The sequence below is a fragment of the Nyctibius grandis genome, chromosome 4 (assembly GCF_013368605.1).
Source record: "Nyctibius grandis isolate bNycGra1 chromosome 4, bNycGra1.pri, whole genome shotgun sequence".
In the NCBI taxonomy this organism is placed as follows: domain Eukaryota; kingdom Metazoa; phylum Chordata; class Aves; order Nyctibiiformes; family Nyctibiidae; genus Nyctibius; species Nyctibius grandis.
Window position 1 is genome coordinate 27,722,930 of NC_090661.1, and position 15,869 is coordinate 27,738,798.

The following is a 15,869-nucleotide window of genomic DNA, read 5'->3' on the forward strand; positions in this document are numbered from 1 at the left end:
TACCTTTGATACTGTTGATACTACTTGCAGTAACTAACTGTCCTTCTGTCATTCAGCTGCTCTGACAAAGATGCTAGGCGAGGCTTGTGTACCCATGCCAACGAGGCAGTGTTGGCAACCATAGGTGAGTTCCTTTTAAGTCTCTTCCAGCAGGGTTGCTCCTCCAGATGTGCCCACAGCATTCCAGTCCATAGTGTTTGAAACTCAGACTTGAATTACTCAAATGCCCTCTGAGCAGAGCAAAGCGTGCCTAAGGATGAACATCAGTCATACACATTTGTTAGCCTATATGGGGACTTTTCCAAATGACACTTTGGTCTGAAGAATAGTTCTGTTTTCTTTCATCCCATACCTCATTCACTGGGCTCTTCCCATTAATGATAGTCTTCTTCACAGTCCCCTTTGTGTTGAGGATGGTTGACTAGGGTAATTGTTTCCCACTGCAGGAGTAACCTGTCAGCAAGAGGGTCTAACTCATTCAACCCCATTACAAAGATCTTGATGCTCCTTGGTTTGCTGGGGCCTGGGTGGGAAGAAGGTTATAATACGTTTGGTTTCATATGAAGCCAAACAAAACCCTCTGCCAAACTTTGCTGTGCTGACATTTTACTTTACATACTTCTGTATGGTGTAAAACCTCTGTATTAGGCGTTACACCAAGGTCAGTATTATCCAGTGGAGGTTAAGGAGAATGCATAAATAACCCTTGCTCTTCACTTTCAGGAGAAGGACTGCATGTCAGCTACATTATTGGAGGTCTTCTCAGCATCTTGTTTATTTTGCTGCTTATTGCTGCTTTAATTATATATAGGTAAGTGATCTTTTTCCCCCTCTCCTGACCAATAGTAAAATCTAGGGTTCTAGGAGAAGAAAGCTCCTGAAAGCACTTCATCTCTCTTTATTGTCGTTTACGATCCCTTTGTTCGCCATTGGAAGCAGTGGTTGATTTTATTTGCAAGGTTTGAGTCCTGCACCTTTGAAGTGTTGGACATGCAGCTCTATTATTTGAAGCCTTATTGGCTAAATTTTCTGCAGAGTGCTTATGAGTTATGGACAGGGATGTGAGATAGTTCATATCTCAGCACATGTGTGAGCTCATGTGCTTTCTGCCAGATAGTTTCACCAGTTACTGCCAATATAGCTTTCGTGGTTACATGGCAGTGCCTTGCTGTACTGATAGCTAGTGAATATACTGGCAGCTGAAGGGCCAGGCGAAGCCAGCATTCTCTCTCTTTGAGAGCCAGTGAAGATAGCTGGAGCTTTCCACTCGCTGAGCACTCAGGAACTTTGGATCCTGGCAGTAGGGTCTTGTGTCTTTTCTGACAGCTTTCTCCCTCTAGGCATAGTAAATCGAAGTTCACGGACCCTGGCTTGGGGAACCTAACCTACAGTAATCCCTCATATCGGACGTCTACCCAGGAGGTGAAGATTGAAGCAATTCCCAAACCAACCATGTACAACCAGTTGTGCTATAAGAAAGAGGTAAGAGCTGCTACTAAGGACATGGGAACCCAGCTCAAGCTGCTGTTGCGTGTTACAGGCCTTAGTATGTGAAAATATTGCAACTTGTCAGCATTTACTTCTAGGATATAGGAGGACAGCTTCCGTGAATTGCTCAGACTCCTATGGAGAACAACCAGCAGCACTTCTTCCCCAGTGAGCTGTAGTGAATTAGACCTGTCTTTAGCTCTCTGCTTCTTCTCTGTTCCCACAGTGTCTTGTATTTCATTTGCATTGGGTGCTGGCCCTTGAAGTACAGGAGTCAATGGGAATTGTCTTCCCTGGACGCAGTCCTGGTTAGTGACTGTAGCACCAAGGTTGCTTTGGACAGTCACCAGGGGAACCAGGAAGCCAGAAGGGGGTTGGTAGCAGGAATGTGGCTCCTGACTGTGCATTGCCTGGAAGGAGCAGGATAGGGAGTGGACTGGAGCCCTTATTAAATGGAGTATTTTAAAGGCTCTGCAGAGGTCTGCCCTGTGTGCCACAGGGTGGAGAGCATTTAATATGATATCTTGCAGCACTTAGTTTCTCCTCTGTTTTCTCCTCAGAAGCTTTCTTATCACTCAGATAGCTTCTCATCTTCCCTCTTCTGATTTCCGTTCACATCCTCACATCAGGTATCACTACTCTGTGTTTGATCCTGCCTTCCTCACTGAAGCTCTGTTGTGTGGCTTAAGCGCTGTCCCATACTAATTGCTCTTTCTTGTTTTTTCCCCTGCTTTTATGTCCTTAAACCAGCTCTACTGTCTCTCAAGGAAGTAGAGGTTATGGCAGATCCTTTGGTCTTGGCTTTGGCTACTGATACTCCATGTGTAAGATTTGAAAAAGATAATTTCTGTAGAACTATTTATGATAATCTTTTAGATCACTTAATTCCTCTAGCAGGGATCACTGCTAGACTTATGCAGAGGAGAGTTTTCCCTGGCTTTGTTTTTCAGACGTACTATCCAATAGATTTCCCAAACTTTCCTGCCATTTTAGCCTTATCTAGTAAGGATAAGCCACGATTATTTATCTGGGAATCTAAATCCTTTCCACTTTTCTCTTAATTCTGCTGCTCCTAGATATACCCAGATGTATATATCCCCGCCCCCTCCACTTTCTCCTCAGGGATAGATCAGATGTTCTAATACTCCTTATTTGTCAGTGAGCCAAGTTAGACAGATTTCACGGCTTTAATCTCAGTGTGGACCCTTTAGCCTCTGATCATTTATATTGTTTCCCTGTAATCTCCTTAGCCTGTGTCACTGTGAGACTCAAACTCAACAGTGGTATTCCAGCTGTGCTTTCCTGAGAGGAAAATCTAGAATGACTCAGATATAAAGGTATTGCAGACCCAGAATCGATTCCCTGCCTACTTTTACCATGAAGTCTTCTGGATGTTCCTGCTTCTCATTTTGGTGTTTTTTTTTTTTTTTTTTCTTCCTTTTTACGCTCAGTGTTGTTCTTGCTCCCTGCTGTCAGGGAATGTATATAGTTGAATTAGAAGAGCCAGCTCATCCTCATTCCCCTTCCATGATTTGAAGGCTCCTGGAGTTTGGAATGAGGCTCTTGCAGGGAGGATTCATCCAGGGGTGGTCAAGAACCGAAGGGAGACTTAGAATGGGTTCTGCCATTGTAACAGGCAAAGCCAGTGGCTGTTTAAATGGAGGTCCAGCCTTTTGTCTGCTTCACTGTCTACATTCCAGCTCTGCTTTGCTCTTTGCCATATTTTTCCATGGATGTATTGTTCTATTTCATTCATCTGTTTGCTCCCTAGACTGGTCCTGACCACAGCTACACCAAGGAGAAGATCAAGATTGTGGAGGGGATATGCCTTTTATCCAGTGATGATTCTGAGTGGGATGACCTTAAGCAAATTCGGAGCTCCCGAGGAGGGATCCTCCGGGACCACGTCTGCATGAAGACAGACACGGTCTCTATCCAGGCTAGTTCTGGTTCACTGGATGACACCGAAACTGAGCAGCTGCTACAGGAAGAACAATCTGAATGCAGCAGTGTTAACACAGCAGCAGCCACTCCTGAACGGTGTGGCTCACTCCCAGACACAGGCTGGAAACACCAACGCAAGCCCTCCACGGAGAGCGAGGTCTAAAGTACAGGCGACTTTGGAAGTGCTTGTACCCTCCCTAGCCTCTGCTCTGCACAAAAAAGACAGGACTCTGCCTGCTTAGGCAAGGAAGGGCACAGAGACCAGCCTCTCTTGTGAGGGGCCCAGAGACTGTGACTGCCTTTCAGCAAGGAGCTTGGGCAGCTGTGCTGTTGCAGTTGGAGAGGGGAGGGTGGGTGGGTTGGATCCCAGAGACCATTTTGGCTCATTTTCACTGTCTGTGGTTTATTTATATGTTCCCTTTTCCTGGAAGCTGCCACGTTAACTTTTGCAGTGACTCCTCTGGCCTGAATCTAGTTCAGATTCTGTGTTCTCTGGCAACCTGCAAATCCTGTGCCATCTAGCTCATGGTTGATGCCCGTGAAGAGAGCAGAGCTGCCTCATTGCTAGCTCCTGGTCACAGAAGTTCCCCTAGTCATTCTAGCACTAGCAGCACTCTTTGAGGCTTTGTATTGAGGGGTCTCTGACTTGAGAGAGGTCTTGGAATAGATGGGGTATACCTTGGGGCTCAAGGGGACACTGACACAGCATCAGGTCACCTTTTAAGGGTGTAAAGAGGATAACCACAGTTGCTGTGACTCGCTTTATGAGAGCATCACTGCTTACTTTTCCGTCTGCTTGTAAAAACTTTAAGGAATGCTCAGATCGGAGCACTGTGTCTGTTGCTGGCAGTGGACACTGCTCCTGTTCTTCCCTTTCCTGTTAAAACATGTTTCTACTCTGGAAAAACAACAGTTGGCAAATGGCCCTTTCAGAACTGCTCCCTGTCGGTACTGGAGTCAGAGTGCTGTAGTTGAGGAAAGAAGAGATTGGTATTGTTCTTAGCTCTACAGAGCTAATGGGAGGAAATGGATCTCAGCAAGACCTAAATTCTACTCTTGTCTTTGCATAACTGATACATTAAAAAGGCAAAAGAAAATTTGCTAAGTCCCCACCAGTCCCAATTCTTCGAGGTCCCAATTCTGTTGGCCCTTTAGGACCTTTGATTACCATAATGAGGGAAAAGAGAGAATAATTCCTAGGTCGAATCTTTCCCAGGGGAATGCTCGGTGCTGACAGGAACTGCTTTATTGTTAGGCTGAGCCCCTTTGACCTAGAATAGGAGACAATAATCAGGGAGCTATAAAGGCCATTTTAAAATAGTTGTTTATCAGATAGAATTGCACTTTAAGCTCTTCTGTTACCACTAAATAGCTCTTCTTGCAAAGTAATTTTTCCCATCAGCTGCATGAGCTTCAGTTGTTCTCTGGCCTCCAAGGCCTTTACCCTCGAGGGGGTGTGATCCTAGCTGTGCAGTTAGATCCCAGCAACACCTGGAGCTGGGGCTGGCACGCTCCCAAGGACTATTGCCACCTTTTCATATTCTTTTGACTTCTCTTGTCATCTGTTTGTTCAGAGGGAAAAAAGATGGAGAAAATCTCTCTTGATGCTTCTTCAAAAATGAGATTTATATTAATCCCTTGAGTCATATGGATACTATCATGGTAAAATATTAAGTGTTAAGCCAGATGTTTGGAAGCAGAACTTTCCAGTGAAGAATTTCTCACGGCAAACTCTGTAACCTCTTTATCTCCTGCGAAGAGGTCAAGTACATTCCCACCCATGGTGTAAAGAGAGCAAAGCATACACGAGTGTGTGGGTTAGAGGTATGGAGAGGGTGCATCTCCTGTGTGATATTTTTCCAGCTGGTAAAAAAAGAAAAAAAAAAAAGGGAAATCCATCCTACTCTGCTCTAACCTCGTTCATATACTAACAGTCCTGCTACCCCTGAAATACATGACAGTTGCCAGTGGGTTGGCTGTACTTTTTACAGCAGAAGTAGCTTTGCAGGAAGGGGAAGGTTGCAGCTTTGACCTGGCTAGGTGGCTTGAGACTCTGTCCATAACTGCACCATTGGGCTGACTGGTATATATTCCTGTAGAAAATGAACTGGAGCTAAGGCTTGGAAATTGCCCTGTATTAATGTGGGACTCTTCCCTACTCCCAGAGGGATTTTTTTTTAATTAGATTTTTATTTAATTATTTATTTGATTGACTCCAGCCTGGGAAGTGTTGTTTTTGTTGGGCAGAGGCACTTTTGGATTGAGGCGTGGACTCTACTGGGAACTGAGTAAGGAGTGTCTACCACCGACGTGGACCTTGCCTGTCTAAGCTGCCTCGTGCAGGTACAACACCAGAGGGCTCAAGCATGCGCAGAAGCATAGATTTGAACAGAAACCATGTGTAGGGGCAGGGCATCAGAGCTGAGAGTGAGTGGGTGGGTGGAGGAGGAAGGCTCTGACTTCTAGGACAGCAGGGTTTCTTTGGGTTTTGGGGGGCTTTTTTTTTTACCCCACTAGCTTATGTGAGTGTGCACCAAAGTAGTGCGCAGGGGTGAAGGGAAACATCTACCCAGACCTGTCACTTGAGGTTCAGTCAGCCTGTCAAAGTAACCACTGTCTGAGTCGCAAGTGCAGAATGGAAAGGAAAACACAGTCAGTCTTTTCAACAACTCATGGTGCTTGTGATCTCCACCTTGATAAATATTCTCTGCTGCTTCTTAGGAGGGACCCTGTGCACTCCAGCCTGACAACCATTCATAACTGCTCTCTGCTCCCTTCCACAAATGATTATGGCAAAAAGGAGCATCAAAATGTCCCACAGCCTTTCCTCTGCCGGTGAGGTGGCAGAAATTAGTTTCTTTTTCCTAGAGACAGCCCCAGTGAGATGCTGCCTAGGGGGTGCATCATGGTTCCCTGTTTTGGGGAAGAGAAGACCCTCATTGCACTTAGGATGTTGAGAATGTAGAAGGGCCACTGGAGGATGATCTCTTGAGCACTGATTTACTATGTAAAAAGCAAACCTCTCTCCTGTCTGTCCCCAGCTAACATCAGTGATTTCCGTGTGTTCCTGTGTAATGGTTTTAACGTTACTCACGGGAGACATTGGACTTTCTGGAGTTATTTAACCACTGTGTTCAGTATTTTAGGGGTTGATAATTTAATATAAATTTAGCTTTTCTTAACCACTCTGCCTGGCTTTTGGTTGTGAATCATGCATGTTATATGGTCTCTCCTGTGAAAGTGGAGCTCCCAGACCTGTTTGCACAGAACTTCCACTTTGCTTCATTTGAGAGGAGCAAGAAGGTAGGAATGCATCTGGATTCTTTTGATAATGTGATTGTAACACACGCTTCTGCCATTACAGCTTTGAATCAAGGGCCAAATATCCACACTCATGCACTTTTGCAAATTCCTGCTCACACGTAATACCTGTCATCCTGCCCCTGCCTTGCTTTTTGTCCTTTTTGTTACCTTTGCAATGTGGCACCAGCAGAAGAGGATGTTCTTTTTGGAAAGAATGAAAGAGTGTAGTGGTCTCAAGTCTCTGCCCAGCGGAAAATAAAGCTCTGAAGAAGAGCTGTTTTTCTGTCTGTGAGGGGTTTTATTCAAGATTCTGTTGCATTTTTTTTATAACCGATAGTTTAAATGGTGGAAAAGGCTGAATAATGAATGAAACATTCATTATAACAGTAATAACTGACACGGCAGTACTGGTGCTATTCTCGTGCCCCATTCTGATGAAAGAACTACCAAAAATATTTAAAACATTTTAGCTTTATTCCTGCTCACTTCACTGTTGAAGCACAGTGCAGAAGTGATCTTACTGAGGTCATGCAAAAATATAGTCGTCTCACTTTTAAAACTTGAGGACGCTTACGCAGTGGGGTGGGGAGAGATGTCACTAAGATTAATTGCAGTGGTGTTGATGGCATTCTCCTGTCCCTTGTGTTCTATTCTGATTACACCTAAGAATTTTTCCTTTGCTTGCTTCAGCTGAAGTGAAGAAAGAAAGGAGGGAAAAAACACCATACTCCAACAACACACAGTTACTGCTTGCTACTCACTAATCATATTAAAGATATTAAAGAGCAAGCCCCTTCCACTACAACGGGACGTTCCCGGAGGCTGAACACAGCCAGGAACCCGTTTCCCTTTCGTGCTTCCTCGCGGCCCTTTCCCTAACAAAGCTGCCATGAATTTCAGCTCAGAGCTGCCTGAGGTGGCGGGTTCTGTGGCCCAGCGCGGCTGCCTCAGGACGCCACCAGCGTCGGGCACTGCGCGCCCCGCAGCTGCCCCACGCCCTCAGCGGGGCCACGGCCGCTGCCGCAGGGCCCGGGTCTCCCCTCAGCACCGCGGGGCGGGCGGGCGCAGCGGCCTCCTTCCCCGGCGCGCCTTGGGGGTTACCGAGCCGGGGGGGGGGAAAGGGGGAGGGGTTGGGCTGCAGGCCCAGGGGCCGGGCTGATGCCGCCGGAGGCCGCCCCCGTCGCGGTGCGCTCTCCGCGCGGCCCGGACGGACCCGCGGCGCCGGTAGTGCCCAGCGGCCGATGCCGCCTCAGGAGAGCGCGGAGCACGCGTCGCTGCTGCCGGATTCAAACGGACCAATAAAGTGAGCGGGTGCGGGCGTGGGTGGCGCCGGTATCGGCCAATGGGCACTGAGGACACTGGGAGGTGCGGGCGGTGTTAGCGATTTCAAACCCTGCCGAGGAGCGGCCGGACACTCGCCGCGCCCGACCCGCCGGGGCTCAGGTGAGAGTTGCTGTCGTTGTCCCTTCCCCAGTGGGGGCTTGGCCCCTTCCTCGGCCCACCGCTGCACCCCGAGCCCGCAGCAGGGCGGGGTAGGCCTTCCTCCGCCGTTGGGCCCGAGCCTCCCCCGCCTCACCTGGGGAGTGGGCGGAGGCACCGTCCTGAGCGGCGCCGACATCTCTCCACGGCAACGACCTGGGCCCGCGGGATTCGCCTGAGGCCTCTCCCGTGGCTGCGGGGGACATGGCTGCTGACGGTGGGAGGCCGTGGCCTGTACCACGCCGCGCTGAGAAGGCTTTTAAGGGGCGCCGCTCGCCTAGGCCGCCCGCGGAGCAGAGGGTGTCGGGGCCAGGAGGGTGCTGCGGCTCGGGCTGCTCCGCCGCGGTCTCCTCTTTCGTGGGCCCAGGCGCGACTGGGAGCTGCTGGGGCCTTACTTGGGAGGCGGCCGGTAGTGTGGGCCTGGGGGCTGGTGAGGGAGCCGGGCGTCCCCTTCCTAACGCTCCTCGATGGAAATACGGATCAGGCATCTTCGGTGCCCCGAGGGTGCGTTTCAGGATCCTGTGTGCAGGGTTGGTTTCCCCTCTAAAATGACCTGGGGAAAATGTTCCCTGAGGTGATTCCAATCTTAACGTAAAAGGTATGAGCTCATCTCCATTTCTACAGCTCTGTTGTTGGGCGCAGGTGTTAGTCTTGGACCTCCGGAGCCCTTGCCAGGAGGTGCTTCACATTGAATCTTGTCTAGTGTATGTGACTAAGGGGTCTGGACAGGAATATGGGTCCCATGTTCCCTGCCCCCCTTTCTGTTTTACTTGATTTTGTTTCTGAGTCAGAGTCTTGTGATTCTTCTTGAGATAGTAGCTTTCAGGTTGGTGTGTAGAGGGTTTTCCTCCTGAATTTGGACCTCTGTCAGTGAGAGACCCAAAGTGTTGTGTAGCAGAGGCTGAGGAAAGAAACTTCTGTGCAGCTTAAGCTGACCTGGACTCTGTTCTAAAAATGAAAATTAAAAAAAAACAAAACCACAAACTCATCTGCTACAATTTACTGATTTGTGTTCAGTGTGTATCAGCTAATTATGCTGCAGTTTTCTTTTTTTGCTGGTTTATTATTTTATGTTTAGTGTTACGTCTTCCAATGCTACTGCTAAACTGCAGTGCTGTTACAGTTGCCGTCTGCAGATGAGAAAGGGATGAGTACTGGTCAGGATGTTGGGCTACCAGCTGTGGGAGACCTTCCTTATTTATTACTTGTGTATCGGAGAAAGCATTGTTATAGACTTTCAATGAACACATCTATTACTTTGAAACTGTAAAGATGCATATTTCCAAATGCTGAGAGTCTCAAATGTTGAAATATTCTAAAAGGCTACTCATAAAAATCTGTTATTAAAACTTTCCAATAGGGTCAAGTCAGAAAGAAGAACGATTGGGTGCAAGTTGCCCTTTTAGTTTTGACTCTTTGGTGTCCAATGTCAAATCAGTTGATTGTGCAAAAATTAGAATTTGGTTTTACTTTCTTGCCCCAGCCAGGCTTGGCCTTTTTTTAAACTTTGCTGTTTTGGTAGCTTTCCCCCATTTAAAACTTACATATGCACCTTCTTCCCCCCACCCCTCCACCGTTGCAATAGGCTTAAACTTTTTAAGCAACATGGAGAGAGTGAGATATCAAAGAAGAATCAACAAAAGATGGCCTTCAAGTTCAACAGACTGGTTCTAAACAAATTGTTGTACGTGTATTGAAGGTAATTCTCAAGAATACAAAGTTGGTAACATTAACTAGGGGACTTGCTATGGAAGAAATTATTTACATGATAGCTGCATAAAAATAAATGAAACTTGGATTTCAGAAGCATGGGAAATTAAGGGTTAGTCAGGCTGCTTTACATCTGTACTGATGCAAGACTTGTAATATAAAAAAGTGAGTGCATGGTAATGGAACATGATTCCTGATTCTCATACACGTATGACTTGTATTTGGTGGGGCTTAACTTCCACACTGCCTCTTGTCCTTTCCCAGGTTATGTAACCTGGGCCTGTGCTTCTGCAAACCTGGTCTGCCACGGTGGAGCTGATGCTCTCACACAGATGTCTGTCAAAACAGTAAGGTCTTGCTTCTGTTTAACAGACAACTCGGAAAACCTGACTTCCAGCGTAATGTTGAGATTTGTTTCTCTCTTGTGCCTCGCTCTGTGTGTTAGGTGATAAATGTAGAGCTGTAATTCACTTGGTATGTTGTAAGCTTTTTTCAGTCAATCCTTTCTTAAAATTCTTTTTTCTTGCTACTCTGGTTAAATGTGTCATCCACAAACTGTAACAACTCTGTTCATCCCTTTTTATAGATCACTTATGAACATCTTGAACAGTACATACAATTAGAAACTGCTGTGAATGTTTTGTGGAGTAAAGATAACTGTCTCTCAATCTTTATCTAATTTGGAAGATTTTATTGTGTAGGACGTATCACTTTAAGGACCCTTAAGAGATATAAACACTGGTAAACCTTCTAATTAGGGTTTTCAAAATCACAGCCAGTGATTAAGTGGTTCCCTTTTTTCCCCGTTCCTATCCCCGCTCTGTTCCATGGTACCAGTCGTGATGTCCTTTCCTGTTTTTTAAAAGAAATATATAAACTTGTATTGCTAATTTGTTTGTAAACCATTTCATATAAATGGTTTGTGAAGTCTGCCAGAGCAGGATGGCATTAAGGCCATTTGCATCTGTAGCAGAATAGTTGGTTTCAAGCCAACATAGTCCAAGACTAATATGGTGTTGCTGCCGATGCTTCGTTGTACACTGTTCCAGTGGTTCATCTTATAGGGGTGGAGTTCTGAAGTGTGACATGGGAAAGCCTTGTACCCTCGTGTGTTTAATTTAAACATTGCCTTGCACCGGGCAGTGTTGCTGTGGCATGTTTGAATTAAAGAGTCTCTTGACCTGAGCAATTGCGTGTTGTTTGGGGTTGTCTCTATGACAGCTCGGTTGCTGTGAATGGCAAACATTGAAAAGCAGAAGCTGTTGTGCATGTTCGTGCCTCCCTGTTGTAGGAGGGAGGCTGAGATGGTTGAAAAAGTAACTGGGACGATTATTCAGTGGGGAGCATGGCCGGTGCTGCAGTGCCTAGAAGAGGCTTCTTTCTTCAGCTAGCTAAAAAGATGTCTGAAGAAACAGCCTTGCATCATGTGTCTTGATGCTCTTCTCAGGAGGAAGCTATTGACACCCGGTTTCCACCATACCAGCTTCTTCAATTGCTATTGTCACTGTAGAAAAGGCATCTCAAAATGTCAGGCGATGGGCTAGAGAGATTGCTGATGAATCAGCTCCACCGGAGCACTGTCATTGCACATCTCGCAGCAGAACATGAAATGCAACGATGGTGTGGTGCCAGGCTATTCATTCGTACCTCCTCTGGAGGGTACTGCGTATGTCCTTCTTCGCGGCAGGCCTTGTTCCTCCCGTCGGGTTTCAGAGCTGCTCCCTTCTGCAGTCAGGGACTGCTGGGTGATGGTGGCCTGGGATCATGTCTGCTCCGTGCTCGAGTACGACCGCAGCTACCTCTGTTACCGGAGTGATTGTGGTGACGGGTGCGGGTGTTCAGGGGTGTGACTCATGAGGGCAGGGGGCTTGGCGGACCGAGCCGTCCGGTGGCCCCGGCCCAGGGCAGGCCCCGCTGCCGCCTGCGCACGGGGGCGCGGGAGGACGCGTGTCCGGCTCCGCGGGGGCCGGGCTGCGGGGAAGGGAAGGGAGGTGCGGTGTGCCCGGGGCTGCCGTGGGGGGAGCGCGGCGGAACCGGGAGCTGGGCGCTGCCCTGCCCTGCCCTGCCCGCCTTTGTCTGGCCCAGGCGCGGGCCGGCTCCCCGCCCAGGTGCGGCCGCGGCGCCCCGAGCCCCGCCCGCCGGCGGGGAGGGGCTTGTCCCGGCCCGGCCCGCGCTTCCCCGCCCGCTGTCGCCGCGGAGCCGGGCCGGAGCTGTCAGGGTGAGTGGCCGACGAGGCCCGGCGGAGCCGCGCGGGCGGTGCGAGGCGGCAGTGGCACTGGCGGGGCCCGGCCCGGCCCTCGGGCGGGGGCGGCGGGCAGAAACAATGCCGGGCGGGCGGACTGCTCCGCCGCTGCCCTGAGCCCCGGCCGCGGCCTGTGCCAGATACCGCTGCCGGTGCCGCCGCGGAACGGGAAACGTCTTCGGGCTGCGGCGTGCGGGGGAGGTGGGGCCCGCGGCGGCGGGGGGAGGAAGAGGAGGGGGACATCAGGGGCTGCGGGCCGGAGTGGAGGGGTGCTCTTCTGGATGGTGCTGGGGATGGCGGGGGTGCCGTTAGTGTGGGGGGGGAGTGAGGGCCTTTGCTGCCGTGGTGGAGGGTGCTCCCCCTGGAGAAGGAGGGAGCTGGTGGTCATTCCTGGCGTGGGATGTCTCTGCGGGAGCTTTCCTTCATCAGCAGTTCAGGCCATCCTTTTAAAGAACATCACACGAGCCTTTCCATGCCTGAGCTTTGTAAACACCTTGAGGGATGGGGGAGATGGCAGCTAATAAGTGTGGCCCAGCTGACATCTTTCACTCTGGCTGGCCACCCTTAGAATTATCTAAGCGTGTGCAAACTTGCCCATGGGTTGCCCTTTTCCCTCTTGCCCCTCTGCTCTGTAAGGCTGGCTTCGCTCCCGGCTTACCCATGCAGTAAGAAATAGCTTTTGCTCTTAGCTATAGCAGAAGGTCAGTTTATTTTGTGTTGTCTCTCACGTTGAGGCCGTTCTTTTCCATGCAGAAGTTATTTTCAGAGACACCGTGTTGAAACATACTTTTCCAGAGAAATTAAGTATCTATCTCCCTTACCAATAACCTTCCATTTGTGCTATTAAGATGTCACTGAGCTGAGTTAGGATGTATGAGTTAGAGCAGGCAAGAGAGAATTTAATGCTGTTTACTCTTTAATGCCATTGAATTGCTGCTGAAGCAGTAGCTTCTCTCAGCTGCCATCTACTCCACAACCTGCAAAACAATTCCTTTCTAGCGTGCATTTCTCCTATTTCTTTTTCATTATTCTGAGGTCCTGCTTTCCTTTCATCAAGAGTATGTGTATCTTGCATCTTTTAATCTTTTTAGTTGAAAATGCCAACCTTTAAAATCCTAGGAAACTTTTATTGCCTAAGCAGCGAATAGTCTTCTGTGTTTTTTTTAACCTCCTCTTTTGTCTGTCATCAAAAGATATGTGGACTGAAGATGGAAAGCACGTTTACAGTCTGACTGAAAGTTCTTCTGACTCTTTGCTGCTTTTGCAAGTATCTGTAGTTCAGGATTGTTAGCTGGGCTTCAATTTTCCTTTTGATTATGTGGAATTTACTAAAGCAATTGCATTATTTCGCTGACTGTTTAGGCTATAGTTCTTGGATTTCTGTGCTTTTCAAAATACTTGATGTGTCCAGGTGTTCTTTAAACATAAACTATGTTATGATTACTTGCATTTTTTAACCTTTTTTCCGAGCTACTTTACGTGTATCTGATGAGAAGGTTTAACTGGCAGATACTGAAAACACGCTGTGCTAAACTTCTGAGAAAGTGAAACTTCATCTTTTCAGAGCCAAAGAGCAAACATGACCCCAAACTGCCATTAAACAAAAATTGTTTCTGCTAGGAAAGCTGCGGGCTGCACTGACAGAGAACTGTCTACCGAGAAGTGTAGTTTCATCTGTAACGTGACATACAGCTTTACGCTCTCCAAGTGTGTGCCCTGCTGTATAGGAACATTTCAAACATTTTTTCCTTTAAAAAGGCCTGTCATGCTTTCTCAGAACTTACTCTTTTGAGTAACGTTTTTGAGAAGCTTTCAAAATATGAAAATGCTTGATGCCATTCTTGCTCAATGGTCGTGTTCAACAGATGGAAGTGAGCAGGGAGAAGTGGACAATCTGTATCAATCAACATCTGCTTTTGTTTAGCATAAAATGGACTCCTAGTTTGCCATTGCACATTTTATGTAGAAAATGGTCTGGAAGCTGATACTTTACAATAAAATATAGTGATAGGTGATAAATGTATGCTTCAAAATAAAACACATTTCAGGATGTTTACGATGAAAGGATTTTCGTTAGCAGTACCCCATACTATGAAGCTGTAAGGTTGATGCTATTCAGCCCTCAAAAATTGTAGCAGAGAAAGCATTTATTTAGCAGCTGAGTAGGAGCTGTTCAGAACAGTGCGTGGTTAATCCAGACTTTCATGTATTGACACTTTCCCATAATCTCTTAATGTGTTGATAGATTTGTTTCCTAAACTTATTAATATTCAGTGGGGAATTCTCACTTTTACATTTGAAATTCTTGCATTAGTGCTGCCTTGTAAATATTTTCTGCTCTTGCTGCTTTTGCATGGTCTCTCTTTGAAAGACATCCTATTCTTTCGTTGATGGTCTTCATTTTCTCACTGCTCCATAATGTAAGAACTTGTCCTGCCAAGAACTGTCAGGGAGGATTTGTTATTCATCAGCTGACTTGCTTTTGGAAATGTTGTATTGACCATGTTAATAACAAACCTCTCTCACAAAACTTATTTTGGTGGTTCAGACACCTCAGAGGTCTTGTTTTCTGAATTCTACCAAAATGAATATTGTTTCTGAAAAACTTAAGTCTGTTTGTTCTGAATTGTGGTAACAAGAAAGCTATGTAGGTCATTGCTGCAAATTCACTAGTAATAACATAATTTAGCTGCATTATTGTATAATGAGGTTACTTGCTATTTGGATGTTGAGAAGTAATGGCTGGAGGTTTACATGTCTTTGGAAAGAAGCTTTAAAAAAAAAAAAGCTTTTTTGTCAAATGTGGGATGTTGTATGAACATACAGAACCCAGTGACTTAATTGAAGGGAGAAACAACAGTCTCTTATTCTGGTAACTGGAAGATGTAGACAGTACAAGATCTTGGCATTAGGACGGACATGAGCAGTGAAGAAGCTAGGAAGAAGGAATGTTTAAGAAGGAGCTCTCCCTCTGTGACTGTGGAATACTTTCTGATAAACTGTCAGTTCTAAAGGGATTTGTAAGTTATTGGGGGTGGGGAAGTATAATTTTATCACTATTTTTAGATGCCAGGTTCAGCACAGAAGGCAATTTAACCCATTTTATAATTGAAGTAACTGTTGTAGATCTTACAACTAAAAATAGTAGGTGAAGTGACTTGGCCAAACTGAAAAAATTGGGTGAGAAAATACACACAGTTTCATGGTCATCCGTCTCTGTTCCCTGTGTCTGTCCCATCATCTGTGTTCCCCCACGCCCCTCCCCAGGTTGAGTACATTGTGATGTTGAGAAGGGAGATCCTAGATCCTTTTCTTCTAGATTCTATAATGCGTCACTAGGGTATACAAGGAAGAGGTCACACTTTGTAGTAATGAACTGTTGGATATGTGTAAAGGTAAAAATACTTGTAAACTAGTATCAGCCTTGCAATGGACAAGCCTTTTTAATAGAGTTGCTCCTGACTTTAGGGTTTGAACTGATTTTAGGGTTGTAGTAAGGTAATCACTGTCCTACAATAAGATTTTCCTTGGCATAACAGATTTCTGTAGAGAAATAAATGTTTCTTTTTTTGTTGTTGAAGTAGGAAGTTAATGCTGCTGACAGTTTTCTAAATGACCGGGGTGTAGATGGAGGTTTGCCTTAGTACAGGTGCCAAAACTCTTTATTCTGGTGTTTCTGCTGCTGGCAGGTGTGTTAGTGCTT

At 46.8% G+C, this 15,869-nt stretch overlaps 2 protein-coding genes across 4 annotated transcripts in view; both read left to right on the forward strand.

The window, feature by feature from the left end:
- LRP4 (LDL receptor related protein 4) overlaps nucleotides 1-6,954 on the forward strand; it is an 82,371-nt gene extending 75,417 nt beyond the window's left edge. For 2 of the 3 annotated variants that reach the window (XM_068398131.1, XM_068398132.1), the window contains exons 35-38: nucleotides 57-124; nucleotides 724-811; nucleotides 1,341-1,482; nucleotides 3,260-6,954. In XM_068398131.1, the coding sequence (XP_068254232.1) occupies nucleotides 57-124; nucleotides 724-811; nucleotides 1,341-1,482; nucleotides 3,260-3,595 (634 nt within the window). In that variant the 3' untranslated portion in view covers nucleotides 3,596-6,954. Of the gene's footprint in view, nucleotides 1-56; nucleotides 125-723; nucleotides 812-1,340; nucleotides 1,483-2,048; nucleotides 2,118-3,259 lie in introns of all 3 variants that reach the window. The other variant, XM_068398133.1, reaches the window with a different exon arrangement.
- Nucleotides 6,955-8,093: 1,139 nt separating this feature from the next.
- The window catches only part of CKAP5 (cytoskeleton associated protein 5), a 54,873-nt gene continuing 47,097 nt past the window's right edge, over nucleotides 8,094-15,869 (forward strand). The window contains exon 1 of the mRNA XM_068398623.1: nucleotides 8,094-8,178. The gene's annotated coding sequence lies outside the window, so the exon portion shown is untranslated. The remainder of the gene's footprint in view (nucleotides 8,179-15,869) is intronic.